The sequence below is a fragment of the Grampus griseus genome (assembly GCF_964374135.1).
Source record: "Grampus griseus genome assembly, chromosome: 20".
NCBI classification, from domain to species: Eukaryota; Metazoa; Chordata; class Mammalia; order Artiodactyla; family Delphinidae; genus Grampus; species Grampus griseus.
In genome coordinates, this window is record NC_139014.1 from 37,836,196 (window position 1) to 37,861,051 (window position 24,856).

At 61.9% G+C, this 24,856-nt stretch overlaps 1 protein-coding gene across 1 annotated transcript; it reads right to left on the reverse strand.

Annotated features, from left to right (window-relative positions):
* Positions 1–1,360: 1,360 nt before the first annotated feature.
* MAP2K3 (mitogen-activated protein kinase kinase 3) lies at positions 1,361–23,730 on the reverse strand. The gene is made up of 12 exons (XM_082679582.1): positions 23,485–23,730; positions 11,289–11,355; positions 10,940–10,988; positions 10,071–10,184; positions 9,856–9,975; positions 9,138–9,254; positions 8,192–8,243; positions 6,910–7,037; positions 6,387–6,464; positions 3,978–4,117; positions 2,853–2,898; positions 1,361–2,377 (listed from the first exon to the last, which is right to left on the reverse strand). The coding sequence occupies exons 1-12, from the start codon at positions 23,531–23,533 to the stop codon at positions 2,294–2,296; spliced, it is 1,044 nt and encodes a 347-aa protein (XP_082535708.1). The 5' UTR covers positions 23,534–23,730; the 3' UTR covers positions 1,361–2,293.
* Between the last annotated feature and the right edge of the window lie 1,126 nt (positions 23,731–24,856).

A 24,856-nucleotide genomic window follows, 5' to 3' on the forward strand; every position in this document is an offset into this window, starting at 1 on the left:
GTGTTTTCATTGAACACAGGTTGAGCGCTCCCCGGGTGCGGGCACTGAGCACACGATGGTGGCGGGTCCGATCGGCCCAGATAATTCAGAGAGAGGTTAGTACACCGACGGGACCAGGTGCCGGGCCTCCCTGGGGAAGCGACAGGGGAGACAGGAACCGGTGAGCAGGGGGCCACAAGGAGATGGGGAGGAGCGTTCCACACAGAGGGCACAATCAGCGCAAAGGCCCCGAGGTGCGAACAGCCTTCACGTGGGAAGGAGGTTGGAGCTGTTAAATGCTGTGCCAGGGAGGGTTATAGGTAGAGGCTGTCCCAGACTGAGGCTACCTGGGGACGAGAAGCAGACTCTGCCTCTGGCCGAACTGAGGCTGGGAGGGCTGGTGGACGAGGCAGAGGGGAGATGGACCCCAGGGGATCCATGTCTCCTTGTGGGAACACACCCATTGCCCTGGGAGGACTAGCAAGGCTAGTCCTCAGACCTTGGGATGTAGGGAGGCTGACTCTCCTGTGTTGGGTCCTTTCAGCCTGAGATGGGCTTGGGGATGAGCATATGACCCTTCCTAGCTGAGAAGAGCCGGCCCTGGGACTTCGGTGGCAGCTCTGGGCCCCTTTGCTAAGCTGGTGGGAGCCACTGAGTCCTGACGTGGCCCTGTGTGGGGAGTGTGAAACTGAGACAGAGGAAACAGCTAAGGCAGACTTAAGTTCCACAGGATATTAACCTGGCTCCTGGATCCCACTATGCCTGAAGCCAGACTCAGTTCTGCTTACATGAGCTATTAAATCCCCTTCTCCTTCAGTCTGATGGAAGCGGGCCTCTACCCCGTTCTGCCCCAGCCCAGGCCCCGAGGATGACGGAGCCAGACCGGATCTTGCCAAGGATGCCTTCCTCCAGCTGCCCCACTCCCTCCGTAGGGGCTACTACCTGTCCCCAAGCCTGTTTCTCCATCTCACAAGCCATGTGGCTTTGGGAAAGTGACTTTGGCTCTCCGGGCCTGTTTTCTCATCTAGGAATGACGACATTACCCCTCAGTTGAGGTGACGGCCCAGGCCCAGGTGCAGCACCTGGCAATGCACTCGTCAATGCCAGGGGAAGAGGTGGCCCCTCGGGACTGGGCTTGTGTTGCCGCTCTGTCCAGTGTTCAGCAAGGGCCTGGCAGCTCATCACGGCCCTTGGGGGCAGCCTCGCGTCCTCACATGTGGAAGTGCAGGGCCCCGGCAGGTGAGAGGCCCCCACTCCCCTGATCACGCTGCCGTGTCCCTGTCCCGGGGCAAGGGGTCCCCCCTCCAGGGCCACCAGCCGTCACTAAGCAGGAGAAGGGCTCGCCGCTATGACACACAGTCTCACACGACCTTTTGTCCCACTTTTTTTTTTTTAAATTAAAACAGCAATCAGGTAACTGCCCCAGCCAATCAGGGACAGGACCCTGGAGGGGCAAGTCCTTTCTTCAAAAAAATATATTTTCTTCTTTTTTTTAAAACAATACCAAAAGCAAATCCACAGCCCCCGTCGAGCCAGTCCCCAAGGAGAGTGAGTTGGATGGCTCCCCTAGCACCTCTCTGAGCAGAGACCTTGGGCCCATCCCCCGAGACCCCAGCCTGAGCAGAGAGGGCAGGTCTTAGCCTGATGGTCCCCTAGCAGGTGACAGAAAAGTGATCGGCTCCAAACCATGCAAGAAAAACCAGCCAAACCCACAAAGCGAAAGGAAAAAATCAAGAGGATAAATTAAAAAAATAAAAGTGAAACAACACCCCTAGAGGCAGCAGGCAGGGGCGAGGCGGCCCCGGTGCCCTTAGAGCCCCGTCTGCCAGTGCTGGGGTGAAGGCCTCGGTGGCTCTGGCATCTGCCTCATGGGGGCTCCAGGGGATTCACGTGGCTCATCCCCCTACTGGGTCCCCCTACCGATGCCGGGACAGAGGTGTGGCCAGCCTGGGCCAAGTGTGCAAAGTCCATTCAGTCGAGAGATAAAAAAATATACAACTTGGGTGGCATCCAGGGCCGGGCCAAGGCAGCGGCCTGTACAAGGCACCACTGCCTTCTCTGTGAGGGGCGTCTGGCCCCTCCAAGTCCAGAGTCTCAGAGTCCTTGGAGCAGCAGGGGCAGAGGCACCGGAGGGCCCCGATGGTCTGGTTCTTTGGCACTTGGGACCGACAGCCTGTCAGGCGGGAGCAGCCCCCTGGATTCCTCCCGGGTGCCCAAGGCCAGGTTGGCAGTAGCTTATGGGTGTGGGCAAGCACTGCCGCAGCAGAGGGCTGCGCGGCGCCGCGGGGCCAGAGTGGGTCCAAGGCCCCGCCGCCTACGAGTCCTCTCCCAGGATCTCCTTCACAAAGGCAGCGATGTCGGTCTTCTTGGTTTTGTGCGAGGTGAAGAAAGGGTGCTCCTGATGGGGAGAGAAGGCAGTCAGTCACCTTGGAGGGGGCGAGGTGGAGGTGCTCCCACATGCTCCTCCTGCCCAGCAAACTCCTAGTCATCCTTCCAGGACCTCTGCCCCCCAGAAGCCCTCCTGTTAGAGGCAACGTTCACGGCCTCCTCCTCAGCCCCCCCCGCAGCCACCCTCAACTCACTCTTCCCCGTGCACGCTAGGCCTCTGTCCCTCAGCGGGTAAATCCTTATTCACCCTTCTAGGCCCAGTTCCCCTGCAAAGCCTTCCCTGATGCCTCCAAAGAAAATGGTCCACCTGCCCCCCCTTGCCCTTTGCCTCCCTCCACAGGGCCTGGCATGGAGTGGGGAGGAGGGAGCCAGGGTACACATGAGTGACGGGAGTTCCTAGGAGTGAATGCCCAGGCAAGCCAGAGGAGCTGCCCACCGCTGTGCACAGATGCAGCCCTCTCCCAGAGAGTCCCGCCCACACTCACCATCAGCTCCAGGTAGCTCATGCGTTCCGCAGGGTTCTTTCTCAGGCTAGGACAGAACAGGGCAGGCTGAGGGCAGGCTGGGGCCAGACTGGCAGGGAAGAAGTGAGGCCAGCCCATCCAGGCCAGCCAAGCCAGTCTGGGTTCAGCCCTGCCCGGGCAGCAAGGGGACACACATGCTCCTTGGGCTCAGGGAAGAAGGGGCCAGACTGTTCTGGGGGGGCTTCCAAGGGCAGAGTGGGATCCATGGTGCAAACTACAGAGATTTGGACCAAGTTTCTTTGCCTCTTGGGGTGTTAGCTTTCTTGTCTCTATAGTGATCTAGGGAATTTGCAATGATCCCAATACCAAAATGCTAACATTAACAATCACTTACTTGGTATCCTTAATCGGGATACCCCCTACCACGGGTCTTGGGAGAAAATGACTCTGTCTGCCAGGCTCACTTGTCTCCAGTCTTTCTTATTTTCCAATAAAAGAAATAAAGGCTACGAATTTTCCTCTGAGTATCTCTTTGGCCACAACACATAGATGTTGACATGTTATATTCTCATCGTCTTCACTTCTGACTAGTTTATAATTTTATTGTTTAAATCTCTCTCATAACCCAAGAGTGCATTAGAAGAATTTACTTTTAATTTGCATGTAGCTTTTTTCTCTTCAGTTATGGATTTCCTGTTCCAGCTAATTACAGTCAGAGAACGTGGCCTATATGGCTTTGCCTTCTGCCTCTTCCTCTATTTCCTTTGTAATCTCAAACATAATTAATTTTTATAAGGATCCTGTGGGCATTCTTTAATTTGATACGAAGTTCTAAACAGCAATGAAAGCAAATTTGTTATGCATTTAAATCCTCCACATGCTTTTTGTTTTCTTTTTCTATCTTCATGATCTGTCCATTTCTAGAGGGACTATATTAAAATCTCCCCACTAGGACCATAGTTTGTCAAATTTTCCTTGCACTCAAACTATTTCTGCCTTACTTACTTTGATGCTATGTTGTTTGGGGGTTATTTGCTAAAGGAGAAGGAGACCAAGCCCAGGGAGGAGCTGGGATCTGGCCAGGACAGGGAGGGGTACTGACTGGGCTTGGGGAGGCCCAGAGGTCCAGGCAGGGCTGAGACTCACCACTGTGCAGTGAAGTCCACAAACTCGGGGGAGAAGCGGTCAGCTGGGAGCTGCGGGGATGGCTCCTCCACCACCTGCTTCAGCTGCTGGAACGGGGTCCCCCAGGACTCATAAGGAAACCGCAGGATGGCCATCTCGATCTGCAGTGGAAACAGCGGCACTGGGTCAGATGCACCCACATTCTGCACGCGGAAGCAGGGCCTTCACAGATCCTGCCTGTCCTGGTCCAGCACCCAGAGCTGGACTGTGAGGCAGGTCCAGGGGCTGATAGGTGACATCATACCAAAGATGCAAGCCAAGGGGACACCAGTAGTTAGTTCTTCTGACCCAGCCAGCAGCTATGGCTCATGGAGCAAATCCAACCCTGAGTTTTGACTGGCTTAGCTATCATCAGGTTTTCAAACAATCTGAATTCAGAAGATTGTACATGAAAACCCAGGTTTCAGCTAATCTGAAGAAATCAGAGGAGCTGCCAACCTGGGGACGCTTTCCCACAGGCTGCTGGCAGCAAAGGAACTCGGATAGGCAACCAGTTTCCCTTTCCTTTGCCACAGGCCACTCCCCACTCCCTAATGTCTCAACAATGACTTAAGCGTCTGCTGCCATTTATTTGGGCTGTTGTTATTACTGAAAGGACAAACAGGAAATGAAATGACTCTCATGTGTTTGCAGAAGGAATGTTAGACTGTGAGGTCTGCCTTTGACCATGAGTTTCATCTACTGGACTGTGCAACAATCCACCAGACTCCATTAGGAAATGAAGTTTACAGGCCCCTCCTCCTCCACAGAGTCCCCACTGCCCAGCCACCAATACCTGTAAGGCCCATCTCCAACGCCTCCCCCTCCAGGAAGCCTTCCAGCTCTGACCTCATCACTGTTTCTCCCTGACTCACTGGACACAAGGCTACCATGGCCTCATCTCTCCTACTAGACCCAGACCTCCCTGTGCCTTGGGTGCCTCACTTGCAGTTGGCAGCAGTCATCTGTGGGAAAGGCTGACAGCTCAGGACTTCCCTGGTGGTGCAGTGGTTAGGAATCCACCTGCCAATGCAGGGGACACGAATTCGAGCCCTGGTCCGGGAAGATCCCACGTGCCACAGAGCAACTAAGCCCATGCGCCACAACTACTGAGCTGATGCTCTAGAGCCCGCAAGTCACAACTACTGAGCCCATGCACCACAACTACTGAAACATGCGCACCTACAGCCCGTGCTCTGCAACGAGAGAAGCCACCACAATGAGAAGCTCGCACACCTAAACGAAAAGTAGAGTCCACGAGCCACAACTACTGAGCCTGTGAGCCACAACTACTGAAGCCCTCACACCTAGAGCCCATGCTCTGCAACAAGAGAAGCCACCACAATGAGAAGCCCGCACACTGAAACGAAAATAGCCCCCGCTCGCCGCAACTAGAGAAAGCCCGCACAGAGCAACGAAGACCCAAGGCAGCCGTTAATTAATTAATTAATTTTTTAAAAAAGACTGGCAGCTCACAGCAAACTCTGGGTTCCGATTTTGACCGCTGAGATGAAAACACAAAGCAGGTCCACCCAGGCCCCTTTCCCTGACAAGTGATCACCGTAGTGAACAGAAGAGACCTCAGCTCAAGCAAACGCTTCTTGTTGGTGGTGACTGGCACCCAAACAGATCGCTAGTCCCTGTGCTAAGAAAGCACCTTCCCGTTAGGCTAAAGGCCCCTTTCCAGCCAAGACACAAATGCACCCCTCAGATGGAGGCGGTACAGTGCGGTGCGTGTGGGTGTGACCCTGGGTTTCCACAGGACAAACTCAGCCTGCGTTTTTTCCTAGAGTTTCCAATGATTCCGACACACAGAAGTGAGGACCCTGCCTGGACAGCAGAGAAGGACCACCAGAGTTTACAAGTAGGAAGACAGAGAAGTGTCCAAACCCTGGACCTCGTAATTCCTTTCCTGGTAATTTTTTCTAAGGAGCTCAAAAAAAAAAAAAAACCACAAAAATATCAACAGCCTCTGGGCACAGAGATGCACAGCACGATGTTATCTGTGACAGTAAACGTGGAGAAGCAGTGTGACCGTCCAGCGCCAGGGCTGAGTCTCACTGTGATCGTGAGAGGGCCACATGTACAGGGAGCTCACTTAATTTGGGGTTGACTGTGATTTCTCGACAAGTGCCACGAGCGCCGGGTAAAGTCCAATGGACGAGTCATCAGAGACGTCGAGAACATGTAAAGCTGCCCCTCACCCCACGGCGGGCATAAGGCACCTGCAGATGCTCCCCTTAAGACACCGTAATTTTTGATGACACAGTCTCTCCTCAGTTTGTGAAGCCAACCAACATTTCTGTCCAAGGCTAAACTATTTCCCAGGCCCCGGAAGCTCAAGGACCTGGTACAGCCCCTCCCAAGTAGCAAGGGAGCCCCAGGTGGTACCATGGTAATGCCGAGGCTCCAGACGTCGGACTTGACATTGTAGCCTTTCTGGTTCAGCTCCGGGTTGATTCTCTCAGGCTGTAAGAGGGACCAGAGCAGGGTCGCCCAGGCATCCTCAGCTGGGTCTGGCCTCCCCACCCCAAACCGAGGGGCCAGCGCTCACCCATCCCACCTCGCCCGGGGCAAATGAGGAAGCTGAGGCCAGCGAGGGCCAGGGTCTCAAGGTGGAGGCCTGAGTCTTGCCACCCAGCTGCCCTGCCTGGGGGTCCCACCTTCGGGACACTGGGGGAGGGGTGGGACCCCGCAGGCCCCACCAGCCACCTCCCTGAGGTGAGACTTATTACCCAAATGGGCACCACGGGGCCAGTCAGAAAGGGGTGGAAAGGGCCGGGCAGCAGACCCCTCTGCCCCCAACGGCAGGAAATTCGGGGTCTGGGGAGGCCTCATCCCTGATGGACACAGGACATGGCGGGGGTGGCCAAGCCTGGCTGTTTCCTCCTGGGGTGGCCCAGGAACCACTCACGGCCATGTAGGGCTTGCAGCCGGCATCCATCGTCTTGGCCACGGAATCCACCAGGTAGCCACTGATCCCAAAGTCGCACATCTTCACGTGGCCCTCCTTGTTGATGAGCACGTTGGACGGCTTCACGTCTGCCAGGGGCAGGACACGCCCTTCAGCTCCTGGTTGTGGGGCCCCCACTGCCCAGGTCAGAGCTGGTGGCCACACAGCCAGGAGCCCCGGGCTCCAGCCACAGTTAGGGGAGGAGGTCAGGGCTCTGGGGCTTCACCCGGGACCATGTCTTTGCAGCCAACCAGCTGGGACTCTGCCGCCACTTCCCAGCACAACCTCTAGCTCTGCGGTCCACCCAGGCTCCAGGGGGACCCGTCACTGACAGCGTGGGCACTGGAAACCACCCCATGCCCACCCAGAGGGGTCGGCAGATTTGTCCAGGAAGCGCAGGGCAGCAGCTAAAACACAGGAGAGGGGTCTGCGGGAGAACCCAGAGCCCCCGGACTCGAGGTGGACATGGAGTGTGCTGGAGGACACAGCAGGGACCGCCCAGAGAGCACACACACAGGACACACACATGCATCTCTGCTGCCTTCTATGGGGACTTCTGTGTGGATACAGACGCCCAGAAAAAGGGCCGAAGGTTCCGTGACAACCTGCCACTGAGTGGTCAAGGGGGCTTAGCCTAATGAACTTGGTCTGGAAAAGCAGAGCACCCAGAACACAGATGAAGAGGCAGGACGTACATTGCCTGGGTGAGTCTCAGAATCAGCGGGCCAAGCGGGAGGCTGAGAACAAGCAAAACCAACCCACTGTGGGGAAATCAGAGGAGTGCGGCTCCAGGGCGTGGGGGGCTGGGGGCATGACTGAGCAGGAAGGGCTGAGAACTGCCGGGAGGGCAGGGAAGGCTGGAAACACCTTCACCTTGATGTGCGGGGGTTACACAGCGTAAACAACGATCAGATTCACGCAGCGGTACACAAGCCCCCTGCGTGTCTTGCGACACGTAAACAACACATCAAAACAAGACGGCTCAGCCTTCCCAGGACAACGGTCCACCCCATCCGTGCTCGGAGCACCAGCCAGTGGAACTGGGACTGGGCCTGGGGGCTGAGGAAAATGGCTGGGAGGAGTGGACAGTGGCCTGGACCGGGCAACAGGCTCAGCGCCTGACCCAACAGGCACGTCAGAGCCGGCTGCCTCTGAGCCTTGGCGGTGCGGGCCCAGCAGGACCGGGCAAGAGCGTGTGTGTGAGCAGCCAGGCCCCCTCCCGCCGGCCGGCCTGGGCACTGACCTCTGTGGATCACGGACAGCTTGCTGTGCAGGTGCTCCAGGGCCCTCACAATCTGGCATTTGGAACAGGAAGAGGGGGGAAGAGACCGGATGGCTGTGATTCCCGGTTGCATCAACAATGACAGAGCTGTAAGACACCCCACCCAGGGCCATCCGTCGCCCTCTCCCAGGTACACACCCAACCCTTCACTACCCTAGGCCCTGCCCACATCCCAGCCTTTGCTGTGGGGTCCCAGCAACCTTGGTGCAGACGCACTGGGTTCCTGCATTGCTCTGAGTGGGCAAGGGTCTCAAGTGACATGCCCACGACCCTGCAGAGTCCCAGACTTAGGAGCTCCCAGGGTGCCGTCCCTTTCCCCTACCAGGCTCCTGGTAGAACCCAGCCCTCTGCAGCCTCCCTGCTTCCTCTCCCTCCCTCAGCAGTCAGTGGGCTACATGCTCGGAGCCATTCCCCACAGGAATGACCCCAAAGACCCTGATTCAACGCCAGGGGGATGTTCGCACGTTCGCAGGTGCGGTCAGGAGGAAGGACCGCTGGTTCGCTGACTCCATTTCCCTTTCTGCTTTGGCTGCCGGGGCGCTCATGCCCGGGGCTGCCGCCCTGCCCTAGGAACATGCAAGCTCAGGAGGCAAGCACGGATGCGAACCCCTCCCCCGACACCATGCCTCTGTGAGCTGCCCCAGAGCGGCCTCGTCCCGGGCATGAGGAAGTTGTAAACACCAAGTCCTTTCTCGTGGCCCCAGAGGGCCTTGCTCTGCCAAAGCTGTGCGGCCCCAGGCGCCCCGGTCTCCTCAGCAGGGAGGCTCTGGTCCAGGGTGGCGGCAGCTGGGCTTCGAGGGGCAGCCGCCCAGGTTCAGGGCCACAGCTGGGGGCCACACTGGGGGCCCGATTCTGCCCAAGACAACAACATCAGGACCCCCACCCCAGCAGGGCCTGAGCCACTTACAGATACAGCGATTTCCCCGAGAATGTCCTCTGGGATCGTCATGTCCTTGTCCAGCACCTTCCGGTAGAACTTGTCCAGGGATGTGTCCATGAGCTCCATGCAGATCCACACGTCTCCCTGCACGTGGACATCGGGAACTCAGCCATGCCCGCCCAGGACTGCCTGGGCCGGCGTCCTCCCATGCCCACCTCCCCGGAGCCGGCCAGCGCCCCCGACACACCTACACCCCTCAGCCTTTGCGGATACCCCAACCTCCCAGCTCCTCCCCCTTCCCCCGAGGCTTGCCCACTCTGCTGGCTCCACACGGCAGCCCCCCACCCCCGCTGTCACCTCTGCGCTCCCTCATCTGACCCCTAATTCCACGGCAGGCTCCAGAGAGAAGTGACTGTGTCCCTCCAATGGGGGCTTCTGGGACCTCCTGTGCCAGCTCAGCCCCATGCCCCGGCCCTGCAGACCCCTCCTGCCTCAGCCCCACACCCGACCCCCGCCGCCCCACAGCTCGGGGCATAGACGGGCCCTTCCTCCGCCAGCCCCCCACCGCCCGCCCCTACCCGAGACAGCCTTCTGAGAAGGCTGGGTGCAGCACCCCCTGGGGCACCCCGAAGCCCCTGGGCCCCCTGCCAGCTCTGACCCAGCCTGTGGTGAGGCTCGTGTCTCCCCTACCACAGCCTGGGCCTGGCTGAGCCCCAGCCCCCGGGCCCGCCCCCCGAGGGCCCACCTCTCTGAAGAGGGCCCCGTAGAATGTGACGGTGTAGAAGCAGTCGACCGTGCGCATGTTCACGTCCAAATCCATGAGCAGGCGCTTCTGCTCCTGCGAGTTCACGGTGGCACGGATGCGCTGCGGGGCGAGGGCTGCGGTCAGGGGCTGGGAGGCAGGCGCGCGGCCCCCGGTGCCCCCGGCCCTGACAGCCCCGGGCTGGGGGCCCTGCTCACCTTCACGGCCATGATGGTGCCGCTCTGGGCGTGCCGCACCTTCTCCACTACCCCGTAGGCGCCTCGGCCCAGCTCCGAGATGGTCACCAGGTCATCCGCCTCCACCTCAAAGTTCTTGGGGGACACAAAAGAGAGAGGGTTCACGGGGGCCAAGTCAGGCGCCAGTGGAGATGCTGGGGCAGCAGAAAGAGAGGACTGCCAGCCAGTCAGACCTGTGCTCAAATCTTGCCCCAACCACTTCCGCTGTGTGCCCTGGGGCAACTCACTTAACCTCTCTGAGCCTCCCCTCACCTTCTACAGGACAGGCACAGCACCTCCTTCCAAGGGCTGCTGCGAGGTGTCAGCAGGCCGGCCTGGGAAGTGCTCCCAGCGGCGTGGGGCCCTTGAGAGATGCTCCTTCCCTCTCGCCCCGCCCCGCTCAGGTGGACAGAGTGAACCACTCGTTTGGCACCTACTACACGCAAGTTCCTGCTTCAGGCACCGGGGACACGGACAGGACAACAGAAGGGCCTCACCTCACAGGGAGCAGCCATAAAAGGGAGTGAGCAGGGGACGAACGGGACAGCCTCGGCGTGTCCTGTGGTCCACACACGGTCCCCAAGCCGGGCCTCCCAAGCCATCAGGAAGTGCGAGTGAAACGCAGGTGCCCGAGCACCAGCCCCGAGGGCAGGGCCAGGGAACTGTGCGCTCAGCACCACTCCTCTGAGGTCGGGGCGCTCCACGCCGGCTCCGGCTCACCAGGGCCCCGGGAGGCAGCCACCACCTCTGCCCCAGACGGGCCACTGGTCAGCAGCGGGGAGCCGGCGCTCCGCCCCAGCCCAGCTCTGTCCACCACCCGCAGCCACCTCCCAGGGCCCGACAACACCTACCCTGTCCCCGATGGTGATGAAGGCCCGGGAGTCCAGGTTCCGGGGGGGCCTGCAGGGAGGAGCGGGGCCGTGAGCCCGGGGAGCCACGCCCTCCTGAGCGGGCAGCCCAGCCTGGTGCACATCCTGCCCGGGAGCCCCCACCCCCAGCCACGGAGCGTGTGCGGGGCAGCACGCGGTACAGCACGCAGACGCGGCCAGGGCCTCGCCTTCTGTCCTCAACGGGAGAGCAGGGCCCTGAGCGGACGTGCGAGGCCCGTGGCCCCCGCAGCTGCCCAGGCAGGGGCCCGGCTCACGGTGGCCCCTTCAGGAGGCCGTTGGGCGGCGCCGGGGGAACCCGAGGCCAACTCACGTGGGGCTGGGCGCCGGCGGCTTGGACACGCAGGAGATTCGTAAATCCTTCTTCCTCTTGGACTTTCCTAAATGGGAGGGAGAGAAGGGAGCGTCCGCTCAGCCACTGCTCAGTCAGCGTCTCCCGGGACAGGCAGGAGCCCCAGGGTCCCGGCACAGACACAGACGCCGAGGGTCAGCGAGATCGGCGCCATGACGGGGCCCCGGGGCCTCCGGGAGCCCAGAGGACGTGCCCAGCCTGGGTTGGAGGGCCTGAGCCCTGCCAGTCCTCCTGGAACAGTCACCCCACAGCCACCTGAGAAGAGACGGCACCTCCGAGGAAGACGTACCGTCACAGACTGGCCCCCACGGCCCCCATAAGGCCCCCACGCTCCCACCCACGCAGAGTCCTATGTCCCAAGTTTCCCGAAGGCCTGAATTGTGTCCTAACCCCTGAAAGCTGAAGTCCTAACCCCAAGTACCTCCAAGCATGACCCTATTTGGAGAGTTACAGAAGATGATCAGGTTAAAACGAGGTCATTAAGGTGGCGCCCTAATCCAACGTAACAGGTGCCCTTTGAAAAAGGGGAAATTTGGACACAGAGACAGACACGCGTCAGAGAAGACGGCCGTCTGCAGTCCCGGGGGCGAGACTGGGGAGGCTCCTCCCGGCACGGCCGCAGCAGGACCAGCCCTGCGACACCTGGGTGGGCTCCGGCCTCCAGACGGGGGACAGGAGGTTGCAGTGTTGATGCCGCACAGCGTGTGGGGCTTTGTCCAGCAGCCTGGGAAGGTAGCAGGGCCTCTACCCACCCCACCCCCGTGCAGTGCTAACCTCGGTGGGGGGGCACCGACCAAGCCGGAGCCCCGGCTCTGCCGCCCACCCCGCCTCTGAGCCTCGACGTCCCCACCCGTCGTGCTGGAGCACAGACGCAGGCTGGGGGCCCTGCCAGCAGGCATCACATGCAACCCGGCCTGGGGTGTCCACAGCCAGGCCCGTGGGCCGGGACCCTGTGTGCAGGCGCCCCGCCCCTCTCAGCCTCAGCTTCCCCAGGAGGGGCCCCAGCTGGACAAAGTATGAGGACAAATACCACCTTCCAGGGCACCGGCTCAGCTTGGAAAACGGGGCCAGGGCCAAGGGCAGGAAGGTGAGTCAGGAAAGGACCGCATGTGCACCCGGGTGTGCTGGTTCCACAGCCGGGGCTGGCCAGGGCAGGGCAGGACGTCCCCTGTGGAGTGAGGGCGCTGGATCGGCCGAGCTCCCACTGCCGCCAAGCCTGCCTGTGCTCGGGGCCAGCTCCCCAGCCCTCCACACGGCCCTCCCCGTGGACAGGCGGCGAGGCTGGGGTGCCTGTACCCACAGCTACCCCTGATGCTGTCGGCATCCCCGCCCAGGCTCACGCCGGGCTGGGAGCGGGGGAGGTTCCTGGGGGCCCACCTTCCTGGGGAAGCGGGAAGTAAGCCCAGCAGGCCTGCAGGGGCCAAAGCAGGGCATATCCAGGCCTGGAGGACGGACCCATGGCCTCATCTCACCCCTGCCCACTGCCCCGGGCACACTGCAGTGCCCCTGGGCCTCAGTATCCCCATCTGTGAGGAGCCCCACCCCCAGCTCTAGCCAACAGGGTGGGAGGTGAGAGGGGCCTGGCGGGGTCCACGTCCCAGGGGAGGAAGACCACCCAAGGCGCGGGCAGGGCCAGCTCTGGCTGGACCCACTCACCCTGGAGGCCGCAGCCTGTGCACATTCTCACCACACGGCCCCAGGAAGCCCACTCCCACCCCCCAGGGTGCGGGGTGGGCCTGAGTCCCGAGGCGACGCCTCCCTCACCCCTCACCGCCAGGGACTGACAAGAAGTGTCGCCTCTCCAGGACTCTCTGGCCAGCTAAGAGTGCGACCCGGTGCCCGGCACACGGTCGGTGCTAAAGAAGAATCGGCATCGAGCGCCCTGGGCCGGCCTGGGACTCGACCAGGACTTCCCAAAACCACCCGGAGCAGAAACGGTGCCCATGTGCCTCTCCCGCAGGCACGTCCTTCCGCCTCCCGCCCAAGGCCCCGTGCCTCGTGCCGCAGGTGCGCACAGGGCGCCAGGAGACCCTGTGCACACCCTCCTGAAGTTACCTCTGAACCGGGTTTGGATCAAGCCTCCAGCACACCCTGCTGCGCAGCCTCAGCACCTCATCTGTGAATCCAGACAGGCCCATGCGCTCCGGCCCAGCAGCGGGGGCGGGGCCGCCACCACTGTCCATGATAGGAGGGGTTATCAGTGCCCCTGGGAAGACGAGGCCCGCGCCCAGCTGCCCTGAGAGCTGGGTGAACCACCTGGAAAAGTCCGGTGGGGCTGGGGTCCCAGCATCTACCCCACGGTGGGTGACGTAGGCAGACACTTGCAGCCTCTCCATAGAAACACCCCCAGGGGCCCCCAGATGCCAGGCTTGAGGTGCATCCGTCTGTGCCCTGGCGGCCGGCAGGAGAGCCTCAGTCCTGGCCAAAGGCCCTGACCCAGGCGGCCCCGGGCCTGCGGCCGAGTCAGTGCTCCGATGGTACAGCCCACAGCCCCAGAGCTGGGGCCCCTGCTCACTCCACACCAGGCTCGGCTCTCGCGCAACCCTGCTGCCAAAAGCATGGGCTCTCTCTGCCACAAGTTCAAATCCCACCTTTGCCCCTTACAGGCTGGGCCTCAGTATCTTCATCCATACAATGGGGACAAAAACAGCACCTCCTGGGAATTCCCTGCTGGCACAGTGGTTAAGACTCCACGCTCCCAATGCAGGGGTCCCGGGTTCAATCCCTGGTCAGGGAACTAGATCCCACATTCATGCCACAACTAAGAGTTCGCATGCCACAACTAAGCAGCCCGTGTGCCACAACTAAGGAGCCCGCCTGCCGCAAGTAAGACCCAGCACAACCAAATTTTAAAAAACACACACAAAAAAACCAGCACCTCCCTGCAGAGTTATCAGATAAAGCACTTAGGACAGCGCTCAGCCTGCATCGAGCTGCTTCACCACCTCTGAACCCCCAGGGCCCGTCCAGGACCTGACTGGCGCCACTGCCTGCCCCCAGCACGGGGGTGTGCCAGCTGCCCAATCGTGACCTTGTGTGTGGAGAGATTTCGTCCCATTTTACAGACGAGGCAAGGTGGCTGGTTGTCAGGGGCCAGGGTGGGGGGTCTCCCTCCAAAGTCCTTTCGCCCATGAAGCAGCAACCTGCCACTCACACACGGGCCCTTCCCATCTCCTCCAGACGCCCCGACGACCCTGGAGGAGGAGCTCTTAGCCTCATTTTACTTGGGGAAACCAAGGCTCGGAGGTGGAGTCACTGCACGTTAGTCAAGGGTCTGGCCAGGAGTCACACCTGGAGACCCCAACAGGCCAGGCCAGCGGCTCACAGCGCCCCTCCTGCAGGGAGGAAGGGACAGGCCTGTCACGCCCCCCCAAGGGAAGCCAGCACATTCCACACGCCAAGAGGAAAACAGAAAAGCCGGGGCTTCAGTTCCTGAGGCCACTCCTGTGCTGCCCCGGGTCAGACTCAGTCACCACCAGGCCCCAAGGTGGCGCAGGGGTCCATGGCGTGCGGACGCCACAGGCCAGGCCAGAGGAAGCCCAGCTCTGCAGCCCGGCTGGAGCCCGGCACAGCGCCCTCCTGCCCGCACCTCTACTTCTCACCCGCTCGGAGGTGCACCTGCCACCCGAAAAGGCAAGGCCGAGGGTCAGGCACAAAGTAGGCGGCCCTCTACTGGCCCACAGGTGGACACCACAGTTATCATCAGCGCCTCTGCAGAGGTGAAAAAATCCATGCTAAGGAGTGAGAAATACGGGTGGCTTTTATTCTTGACTTGATGCTATTTTGTAACCAGAAAATAAAACATTTTAAGTTAAAAGGTAACAATCCACGTGGGGGTGTCCGGGGCTCACAGCTGCAGGCCCTCCTGCGCCTCCTCTGCTCTCAGCCCCCTTTCCACCTTTCTTGGGCTCAGCCTGCACACCCACGGCCCGCCCCGGGCTTTGGGAACGTCCCCCTGACAAGCTTCAGTCTCCCTGCCTGTGGCTGCAGTGTTGGTGGGGGGGAGGGGAGGAGGGCGAGGCCCCCCTGCCTGTCAGGGTCCCCAGGCCTACATCTAGAGTGACACAGCTGGGTCTGCGGGGCGGCCAGAAACAGGACACCGGCCCCTCCCACCGTCTGCTCCGGGCCAGGGCTGCCCAGGTGCAGGCCACTGTGGCGACTGTCACCACGACAAACAGACTTTGTGGGCTGCCACCAGCAAAGCACGACGAGCCCGCCAGCTCCCGGTGCAGGAGCGCACAGTACCGGGTGCCTGTGTCCTCGTCCGCGCCGGCCTTCCAGGGGAGCCACAGGAGGCCACGAGGACTCCAGCCATGACCTGATGAGCCACCGTCGTTCCCAGCTCAGGGCCTTTCCTGGTTCTGTTCCCTCTGCCCAGAATGCGCTTCCCTGCAACTCTGTCCCAGCTGACGTGCGAGCCTCAGCTTCTGCCTGTTCAGTGCAGCGAAGCGCCCTTGTTAACTGGCTCTCCCGCGTCCAGCCGGCTCCACACAAGTCACAGCCCTGTAGGTACATCTCAGCGGCAGCACTGACTCTGGAGCCAGGCGGCCCGGGCTCGAACCGCAAAGCTGCCACTTCCTACCTGGGCGCCCTCAGGCAAACGACTTCACCTCTCTGGGCCTCAGCCCCGACGGCCGCTCTGTCAACACCCTCAGCAGCCCCGGAAGCGTCTTCACGGGTCTGCTGCACCAAGAGGGTCGGAGAGGAGGCACCAGGCGAGGTCACAGCAAGCGTCTGGTGGGGAGCAGACCCTGAGCGGGGCCTGGGGAGATTCCAACAAAACGGCCGTGCCCGGCTCTCAGGCTGCGGCCGTGGCGGGGGGCAGGGCAGACAGCCCCGCACCACGGGCCCTGCCGGGCCTCGCGCGCACGGGAGCCCCACACCCCGCCACGTTCTGTCTCATCCGTGGCCTCCCCGACGAAAGCAGCACCGGCTCCCACTTTGTTATTCCCGCCTCCTACTTTTGGATATTTGGGGTGCCTCTCGTGCTTTCCAATCCTGCTGGAGACGTCCTGGGTCCCCCAGGTCCGTGCCCATCAGGTAAGTAAGCGCATGCCACCACGGAGGTGTCAGAGGCCAGATGTCCAAGGACGCCCCCGCCCCCGCCTGGCCCTGCCCCCAGCTGGCCACCTCTATCCTGTGGGGGTCCCACAGAGAGAGACCAACCAGGCCAACCCGCTCCCACTGCTCAAGTGGGCAAGCTGAGGCCCCGAGACGCGGAGGCTTTCGGGGGGCAGTACATTGACCTGCACCAAGCTAAGCCAAGGCCCACCCCCACCCCCGATATCGTGATCCCCCCGTTACCGCTCTGCGGGGGGAGAGGCAGGCACAGGAGGGACGTCCCCTCACACCGGCTCCCCAGCTCTGCAGTGGCCTTTCCCCAAGGTCCCGCAGAGGGGAGGGCTCTCCGTTTCCTGGGAGCCTCCACGGGCCAGGCCCGCACCCGCCACGGTGCCCTTAGCACCGAGCCCACAGGGGAGTGCCAGGCTGGGCGGGGGGCCGCTCAACCCAGCAGCCCTGCCCTGTGCCCCCACAGCGGCACGGTGGCCCCCGGGCCAGGCCCTGGCCTCAGAGGCCTTCGGCATCCCTCGTCCCCCCCACCTCCAGGGCCCTTCTCATCTGCAGAGCCCGTGGGGAGGGTCCCAAGCCCACCCAGTTCACAGCATCCGTCCCTTCAGCAGTGAGCAGACAGGGCCCCGCCCTCCCAGGATCACGCTCTAACCACAGCCACATGGCAAAGCCTGAAGACATTCTGCTGTCACAACTTGGGATGCTACTGGTATCTGGTGGGTAGAGGCCAGAGGTGCTGCCCCACAAGCCAGAACGATCCGGCCCTAGACGCCCGGGGCTGGGGAGAGACAGGGCCACAGACAAAGCCAACTAACAAAGTCCGGGTACACACCATTTACGTCGATTTCCACAGTGCTAAGTGCTCTGAAGAAAAGGGAAGCAGGGGACCCTGCGGAGGTGAGATCTGAGCTGAGGCTGACGGGGAAGAGGAGGCAACCTGGAGAGCTCTGCAGCGGGGGAATCCAGGCAGGGGGCTCGGGCTGGAAGTGCCCGCAGACTCACCCAGCAACGGTCCAACCACACTATCCGGGTCTGCGCAGGGCAACTCGGGCCGGGACGAGCTGGGCTGCAGTGAGAGGGGGTGGCGTGGGCCGGAGGCCCAGACCCAGGTGCACAGAAGAACAAAGGGCAGGAGACATTCTCCAGCGCCCACGCCGAGCGGCCTCGGGCAGCCTCCCATCCAGGCCTCAGCAGCCGCTGACCGCCAACGCCGGGGAAGCAGCGACCTAGGGAGGCACAGCGATGCCCCGTGGCCCCCTTTTTACTTCCTGGTGGCACCCAAACACCTCCGCGGACATCCGAGGCCCTTCACTTGTCCCTTCGTGCCCACTGGCTCGTGCAAACCTTAGGACAAACCCTCGAAGCTGCACAGTGACGCAGACGAGGCAACTCAGGGCTGTGGTACAGCTGCGCAGTCCGAGCACTGCGCCGCTTGGGCTGAACGTTCACTTGAAGCAACAGTAATAACAGCTGCAGGCACTCGGACACGCTAACCCTGAGGCCCCATACTTAGTGCTGCCACGTGTTAACACGCTGAATCCTCCACGCAGGTCCCGGTATCACCCCCGCAGTGCAGCGCCTGATCGCCAGCCAGCTCTAGCCGCTCCCCCAACACCGCTACACACCAATGCTGGTCCCACGGACCATGGCGTGGACACCGGCCTGGGGCTCCTGCAGGCCAGTGAGCTTAACGACACCACACGTACATTAGGGCTTGATTTAAAACAATAATACAGGGCTTCCCTGGTGGCGCAGTGGTTGAGAGTCCGCCTGCCGATGCAGGGGATGTGGGTTCGTGCCCCGGTCCGGGAGGATCCCACATGCCGCGGAGCGGCTGGGCCCATGACCCATGGCCGCTGAGCCTGCGCGTCCAGAGCCTGTGCTCCGCAGCGGGAGAGGCCACAACAGTGAGAGGCCCGAGTACCGCAAAAAAAAAAAAAAGAAAACAATAATACAGAAATGATGAGCACACGCATCAGGACGGTTGTCAGGGAGAGGCAACGCTGAAGGGCTGCAGGCGCACAGTAAGCTGAGATTTCTTTAGCTGGGTGTTGGGTATACAGAATTCACTTTTCTTTATTCTTTAAAACGTACAGGTACATTCCATATATCCCTCCGGTGTCTGCCCTAACAGGGCAGAAGGGCCAGTGCAGAGCGGCCCAGGGCGAGCACCAGGGGAGAGGGGCGACTGGACACGCCTCCCAGAGAAGCCAGGGCAGCCCCTGGATGCCAGCTCAGCCTGCAAGGACACCCCAGAGAGGACCTCAGCACAGGGGGAGGGTGACAGGGACCTGTGCCCAGGACTGGGGGGAGGGGCAGGGGGAAGCCCTGTCAGGGGGAGCCTGGTGACCCCCTCTGGGGTGGAACATGGGCCCAAGCGTGGTGTCTGAGCTGCAGAGGGGCTGCCTCCCAGCCCTGCCTGCCCTTCACGCCCTTTACAAGAGTCTTCGGGGGGTTTCCACGGCCACTGCTGGGGAAGCAGGCCTGACCACAGGGGCCACACCGAGAGGCCCGGCCAGTCCCGGGAAGGCGATGAGCCCCAGCGTGGGAAGCTGAGCTCAGGGAGGCCCGCCCCGTCGCCGCACCCAGCTGGGACAGGGCCCTGCGTGGCGTTCTTCTTCTGGGACCCAACAGTGTCCCCTCCCAAGACGCTGACGATGCTCTCCACAGCGGCCTAGGCCCCGCCCAGCTGCTCCCCACTCAGCTCAGCCCTGCCGCCCACCGACACAGAGGCCTTGGAGCTGGACCCTCAGAACCACCTCCCCCGCGGCCTCCTTCCGCTCCGCGCTTAGGGCGCTCTCCACCTACCCCTGCGCTCCTGCAGCAGGTGCCCCGCCTGGCCCTGATGGAGCTCCACCCACTGAGGGGCTGGCCTAGGAGGCTCCCACCCTCCCAACTCCCGGTCCCACACGCCCCCATGCTGCAGGGGACGCCGATGTGCAGGCCGAGGCAGGCCCGCCGTCCTCTCCGTTCCCCGCGAGCCCTCCCCAGGAAGGCCCAAGAGGCAATGAAGCTCCCAGCTCCAGCTTGGGGAGCAGTGGGGAAAGAACCTGGTACATTCTAGCTGCCATTACAGGGCCCTGCAGCCAGAGTCGTGTCACAGAGCTTCAAGTCCATCACCAGAGGTCCCCATGCTGGCATTCATTCAGCAACGAACAACTGAACCACCGTAACGATGAGAAAATAACAACAGGTGACATTTGTTTGACAAACACCATCTCCCACCTTTACCACCACCCTGTGCGGGGCTGTTTTCTCCCACTTTACAGAAGAGGAGACTGAGGGTCAGAGAGGGCACGTGAGGAAGTTGGGAAGCAGTGGAGCAAGTGAGAATTCGAACCCCCGAGCCCAGGCTCTGCCCTACTTCCTGTCTCGCTGAGGTTCTTTGTGGGCAGAGGGCAGTCTCGCTGTTCCCAGGACCCGACACTTAGTAAGAGTGGAATGAGGCTGTCTACACCTGTCCTCGCGGCTGCCGGCAAGACGGCACGCAGGGTTCCCACTCCCATTTTGCAGGTGAAGAAACCGAGGCCTCACATCCGAGAGCCGGGCGGTGCCAGGGGACTGAAAGCATTTACAGCAGGCAGCGGACGTCCGATGTCACAGCGAAGGGGCTGAGCTGGCATCTGACGGCAGAGTCTTCACCTCTGCACAGCCCTGTCTCCCAAGAGCCCAGGGGACCCTGCACCACCTCTGCTCCTCGGCCGCCCGCGGCCCCCGGGAGCACATCGGAGCCGGAGGAGGCCCTGGGCCAAGGGCGGGAAACGGCCACTGCTCCCTGGACAGAGGAAGCAGGGCCCTTGCCTAACAGAGGAAGTTCCGGGGGGGTGGGCGCAGGGCCAGGAGGGGGCTCCCGGCTCTATCCCAGGTCCAGGAGGGGGGCCACCTCCGTGCCCAGCTCCGGGCCACAGGCTGCCCGAGAGGTGGGGACTTCCAGCCCCCTCCCACCCACCAGCGGCCAGGCACTGGCCCTTTAAGCTGCAGCCAGCCGGCTGGCATGCCCCACGGGTGAGTCAGCGCCCAGTGCCCGCTGACTCACGCCGGAAGCCTTCTGCTGCCCCGGCCCTCTCCCCACACAAGCGACTGAGAACTTTGCTCCCTTCAGGCCCTGAGCCACAGGTTGGCGGATAGTTTCCTGTGCGTCACGCCAGGGGTGGGGGAAGTCCCCAAGTGCCACCTTCCAATCTTTCCGAGAGCCAGGACAGGACAGGACAGGACAGGGCAGGTCAGGGGAGGGCAGCTGCACAGCAGGAAGGGCCGGGACGCGGTGCTCCTGCAGCCTCAGAGTCACCGTCAGGCATCCGGGAGCCACTTGAGGATCAACCAGGAAGTGCCCACGGGGGCAGCACTCACGGTGCAGTGGGGGCACCCCAAGGACAAACGTGGCCAGAGGCAGCAGACCCAGACTGTGCCGACCGAACGTGCCCCTGCCCTCTGGCCGCGGCTGCCCTCGGCCTCTGATCCCAGGCAGAGATGGCATGTGGGCGAGGAAGCGGGGAAAACGGCAGGGCTGTAGGGCCTGGGGCCTCGCGCACTCCCGGAAAACTCCCAAGGGCTGTGGCACGGAGGACGGGGCAGGGCACCCCTGCAGGGCAGGAAGCTTAGAGGCAAAGCTCCCTAAGGTCGAGCACCAACCACATCCTGCTTGGTCCAAATTCCTCGAGAAGGTGGCGAGAAGGACAGACTGTGGCCTGTGCCCAGGACACGGAGGGCTGGGTCAAGCCACTCCTCCCAGCTGACCTCAGTTTTGTCACCTGACAAATGGGCCGGACCGCAGAGAGTATGAAACGTGCCAGCTATAAAGGGCTCTGCACACAGGAGACATCACCTCTGCTCAGTCCGTCCTCCAGGTCAGGCATGGGCTAGAGGAGATGCCTCAGAACAGAGGTGTGACGGGGGAGGGGGAGCATCCCACCAGCTCAGCCCAAGCACCCATCACAGAAATGGGACACAGAAGAGCGCTGAGCCCTAGAACAGCAGCTCCATCTGTCACAGCTGTGTGACCTCAAGCAAGGCAATGAACACCTCTGAGCCTCAGCTTCCTCGTCTGCGAATGGGGCTGTAAGCAATAAACGGGCTAGCGCACGGCACACGGAAAAACCTTGGTAAGTGGGAGCTCTTGGGATTTTTGGCAAGAGGTCATTATGGCTTCCCCACCACATGCTGCCACAGACCCCAAAGAGGATGACAGCGTCCCCACCCAATATCATCTGTTACCTGGACCCACAGACTGGAAATGCATCCCGGCCCTCTCTCTGCAGAGAGGCTCAGAGAAGGCAATGCCGGGACTCAGGTCACACAGCATTTGAGTGTTTCCCCAAAGTGCTTTATTCCTTCACACCCATGACCCTTCTCCCTTCCCAACCCTGCAACTTTAATTTTTATTTTGATGAGGCATTCCCTGCCTGGAAGAGCTGAAGGGCCTTCAAAAACAAACACTGCTTCCAACCTCTTCTTTCCACCCATGAAAACACTGTGGCCCAGAGAGGCTGATGGACCTGCCCGAGGTCTCACAGCGCTGGCCAGGCCAGGCCTACACCTGGATCTGGGGAAAAGAAGTGTCTGATTTCCCGGTTCCCAAGCTCCACGAGGTCTGCGCAGTCCAAGTCCCTCCCCAGCCGTCTTCCCCCTCGAGTGCCTCCTGGGTTACTCACAGTGGTTGGGCAACGGTCAGGGATCCGGCCTCCCACTTATGTAAGACGTAATTACCCTGCCCACCCGGCTGGCTGGGCTCTGGCCCCAGCCACAGCAGCCGCCAGGAGCAGGGGCAGCGAAGGACCCACACCCTCCCCAGGACCCCACAAGCCCTCCAGCTGCCTGGGCTCCCCCAACCGCAGAGAAAAAGAGGCAGAGACAACCCCTGATTAGGGGCCCCCTAAGTGCCAGCCGCTACCTTTCTCCCCCTCACTCTGCAGCTACAGCCCAACAGAGGCAAGGCCTGGATCCCACATGGCTGAGGCCTTTCCAGCGAGAAGAATGGTAACAGTAATAAAACGCAGCAAGTACCCCTTCCCCAGCACCTCTGAGCTCTTCATCTCATCACCCACACTTGCCTAGAGCTCTTTAGTATTCACTGTCTCACATCCTACGCCAGGAGTCCACGGAAGGTAGGTGTGATAAAGGAACCGAGGCCCACAGACAGCAAGTTAGCGAGCCGCGGGCAGCCCATTCATTACGGCTGCGTCCGGTTTGGAACTCTCTCACACAGCCCAGCCCGCTGAGACTCCGACATGCCAAAAACATCCTTTCCTCTTCCTGCCAAAAAAAATCCCCCTTTCGCCCTCCAAGTCTCATCCTCCCCCTCTGCATGACAAAGCCTGCTGCCGCAGCCGCCACCTCACAGACATTTCCAGGAAGGCCGGCTGCCTGCAGAAAACAAGAGCAAGCCCATCGCAGGGCCAGCACCCACCGGGCAGCCAGCCCAGGACCCACAGGCAGCGTCAGAGGTGAGCACCGCCCCCCCGCCCGCCCCGGTGCACAGAGAAGCTTGCAAGTCCAGATGAGGGAGCCGATGGAGAGGCCATGCAGTAGGGTGGGGTGGGAGGCCAAGAGAGGCTCCCCGGAAGACAGGGCTGCAGACAGAGCTGCAGGACGGGGTGCAGGCCGCCAGGGATGGGGCAATGTGTGACCTAGGAGGGTGGAGAGCCTTGGGGGAGAGGACGGGGAGCTCTGAGCTGGACCGTGGCCAGGGCAGCCACACGGGAGGGGGCGTTTACAGAGAGATCCGCAGCAGGGGAGCACCACTGGGGGCCCAGACTGGATACAGCCCTGAGACCCGGGAGTGGAAGGGGGCTGGATGCAAGATCAGAGTGAATCCCACCTGGGTCCAGCTGAGAGACCGAGACTGGGAGAGTTCCTGTCCAAGGTGCAGTTAAGGCCCAAAGTGGGAGGTCCAAGCAAGGTTCCTGACCTGGAACGGGGTGATCAGAACGAGACCCTCTCCCGACTTCGGGCCTGGGTGCAGCCCCAAGGCCTAAACTGGGGTCCGGCTGGGCCCGGGACCTAAGGGAGGCGTTCCGGGCAGGGGAGCTGCCCGGGTGCAGGCCGGGGGACCGCGCAGAGGTCGGGTCCGCAGCCCGGGCGTTCCTACCTTTGGATGCGGGCACACCGGCGGGCTGGCTCGCGGCAGGAGATTCCATGGTGCAGGCGGGTCGGGGCGGCGGCGGGACTAGTCCAGGGGGCGGCGAGCTCGGCCCGGGCGGAGCACGCTCATGGCTGCGGGCGGGTGGCCCGGGCGGCTAGCAGGGCGTCGGCCGGTACGCGTCCGCGGCGGGCGGCGGCGGGGCCAGACTGTGCAGCGCGGCGGGGGCCCCGGCCGGACGGCGCCGACGCAGGCCCCGCCCCGCGCACCCATTGGCCCGCCGGTCTCCGTGCCCGGCCCCTGCCTATCAATCGCCGGCCGGGGCCTGCCCGTCAAGCTCAAGCCTCGCCCTCCATTGGCCCGGGGTACGGCTCCTCCCACCGCCTGTCAAGCCCGCCCACCACCGGGAAACCCGTCAGGCCCCGCCCCCCAGGCCCCGGCGGGTCCCTCCCGCTGCCTGTCCGGACGCAAGCCCCGCCCACTCCCGGGCCCCGCCTCACGCGCGCTGGCTCCTGTGCGCAGAAACCCTGGGTACCCCTGGCCCGCCCAGCTGCGGCCCCGGGGAGCGGGAAGGCGGGTGCTGCGGGGGTCAAAGTGCACCCCCCGGGTGGGGCCAGGGTCAGATCCCGCTTCGACTACTTCCTAGCGGGGCTGACCTGGGCAACTCAGGTCACCCCGGAGCTTGTTTTCGCGTCCGCGCCTCCGGTCGCAGCTGGTGGAAAGGGACCTGGGCTACCGCGGACACTCAGGAGGTGTTTGTTGACTATTCAGTCCGGACGGGCCAGCCCTCCCTTCGGCTCCCACGTGGAGCCTTGGAGGATTTCGGGAGCCACTGACCAATCTGGCAGTGGGACCAGGTCACTAGGATGGACACCCTGGCAAAGGTCACGGGGTCAGTCCCTCGCTTCACGCGGGCGTGAGTGTGTGACCTGCCAGGAGCCTCACATGAGGGAAGCAGATTCCACCACCTTCTTGTAAGGTGCCCTCCCACTTGTAAGATGGGGTGACAGCAGGGCCTACCCACACAGTGATGGGGAGGGCCAGATGAGATAAGAGGAGGCCTGCTAATTGTCATTATTTCCTCCTGCATCCCCAGGCAGTAGGAGGAAAGGCATGAGCTATGGACTTATCAGGTTACAGGTTCAAATGCCAACCCTGCCACTCAGAGACATCCTGAGCCACTCCGTGCCTGTTGACGTACCTGTGCCACGGGGACAGGGCGGCCTCTCCGAAGTCGGTTCACAAGTGCAAGCTTGGAAGTTCCTGGCTGAGGTCCTGGCACTCACTAGGTGCCCAGCAAATGTTTTTAAAATTCCTACAGGAAGCTGACCCGGCCTCACAACACCTGGGTGTCTGGAGTGGCCCAGGGCGCTCGGTCCCA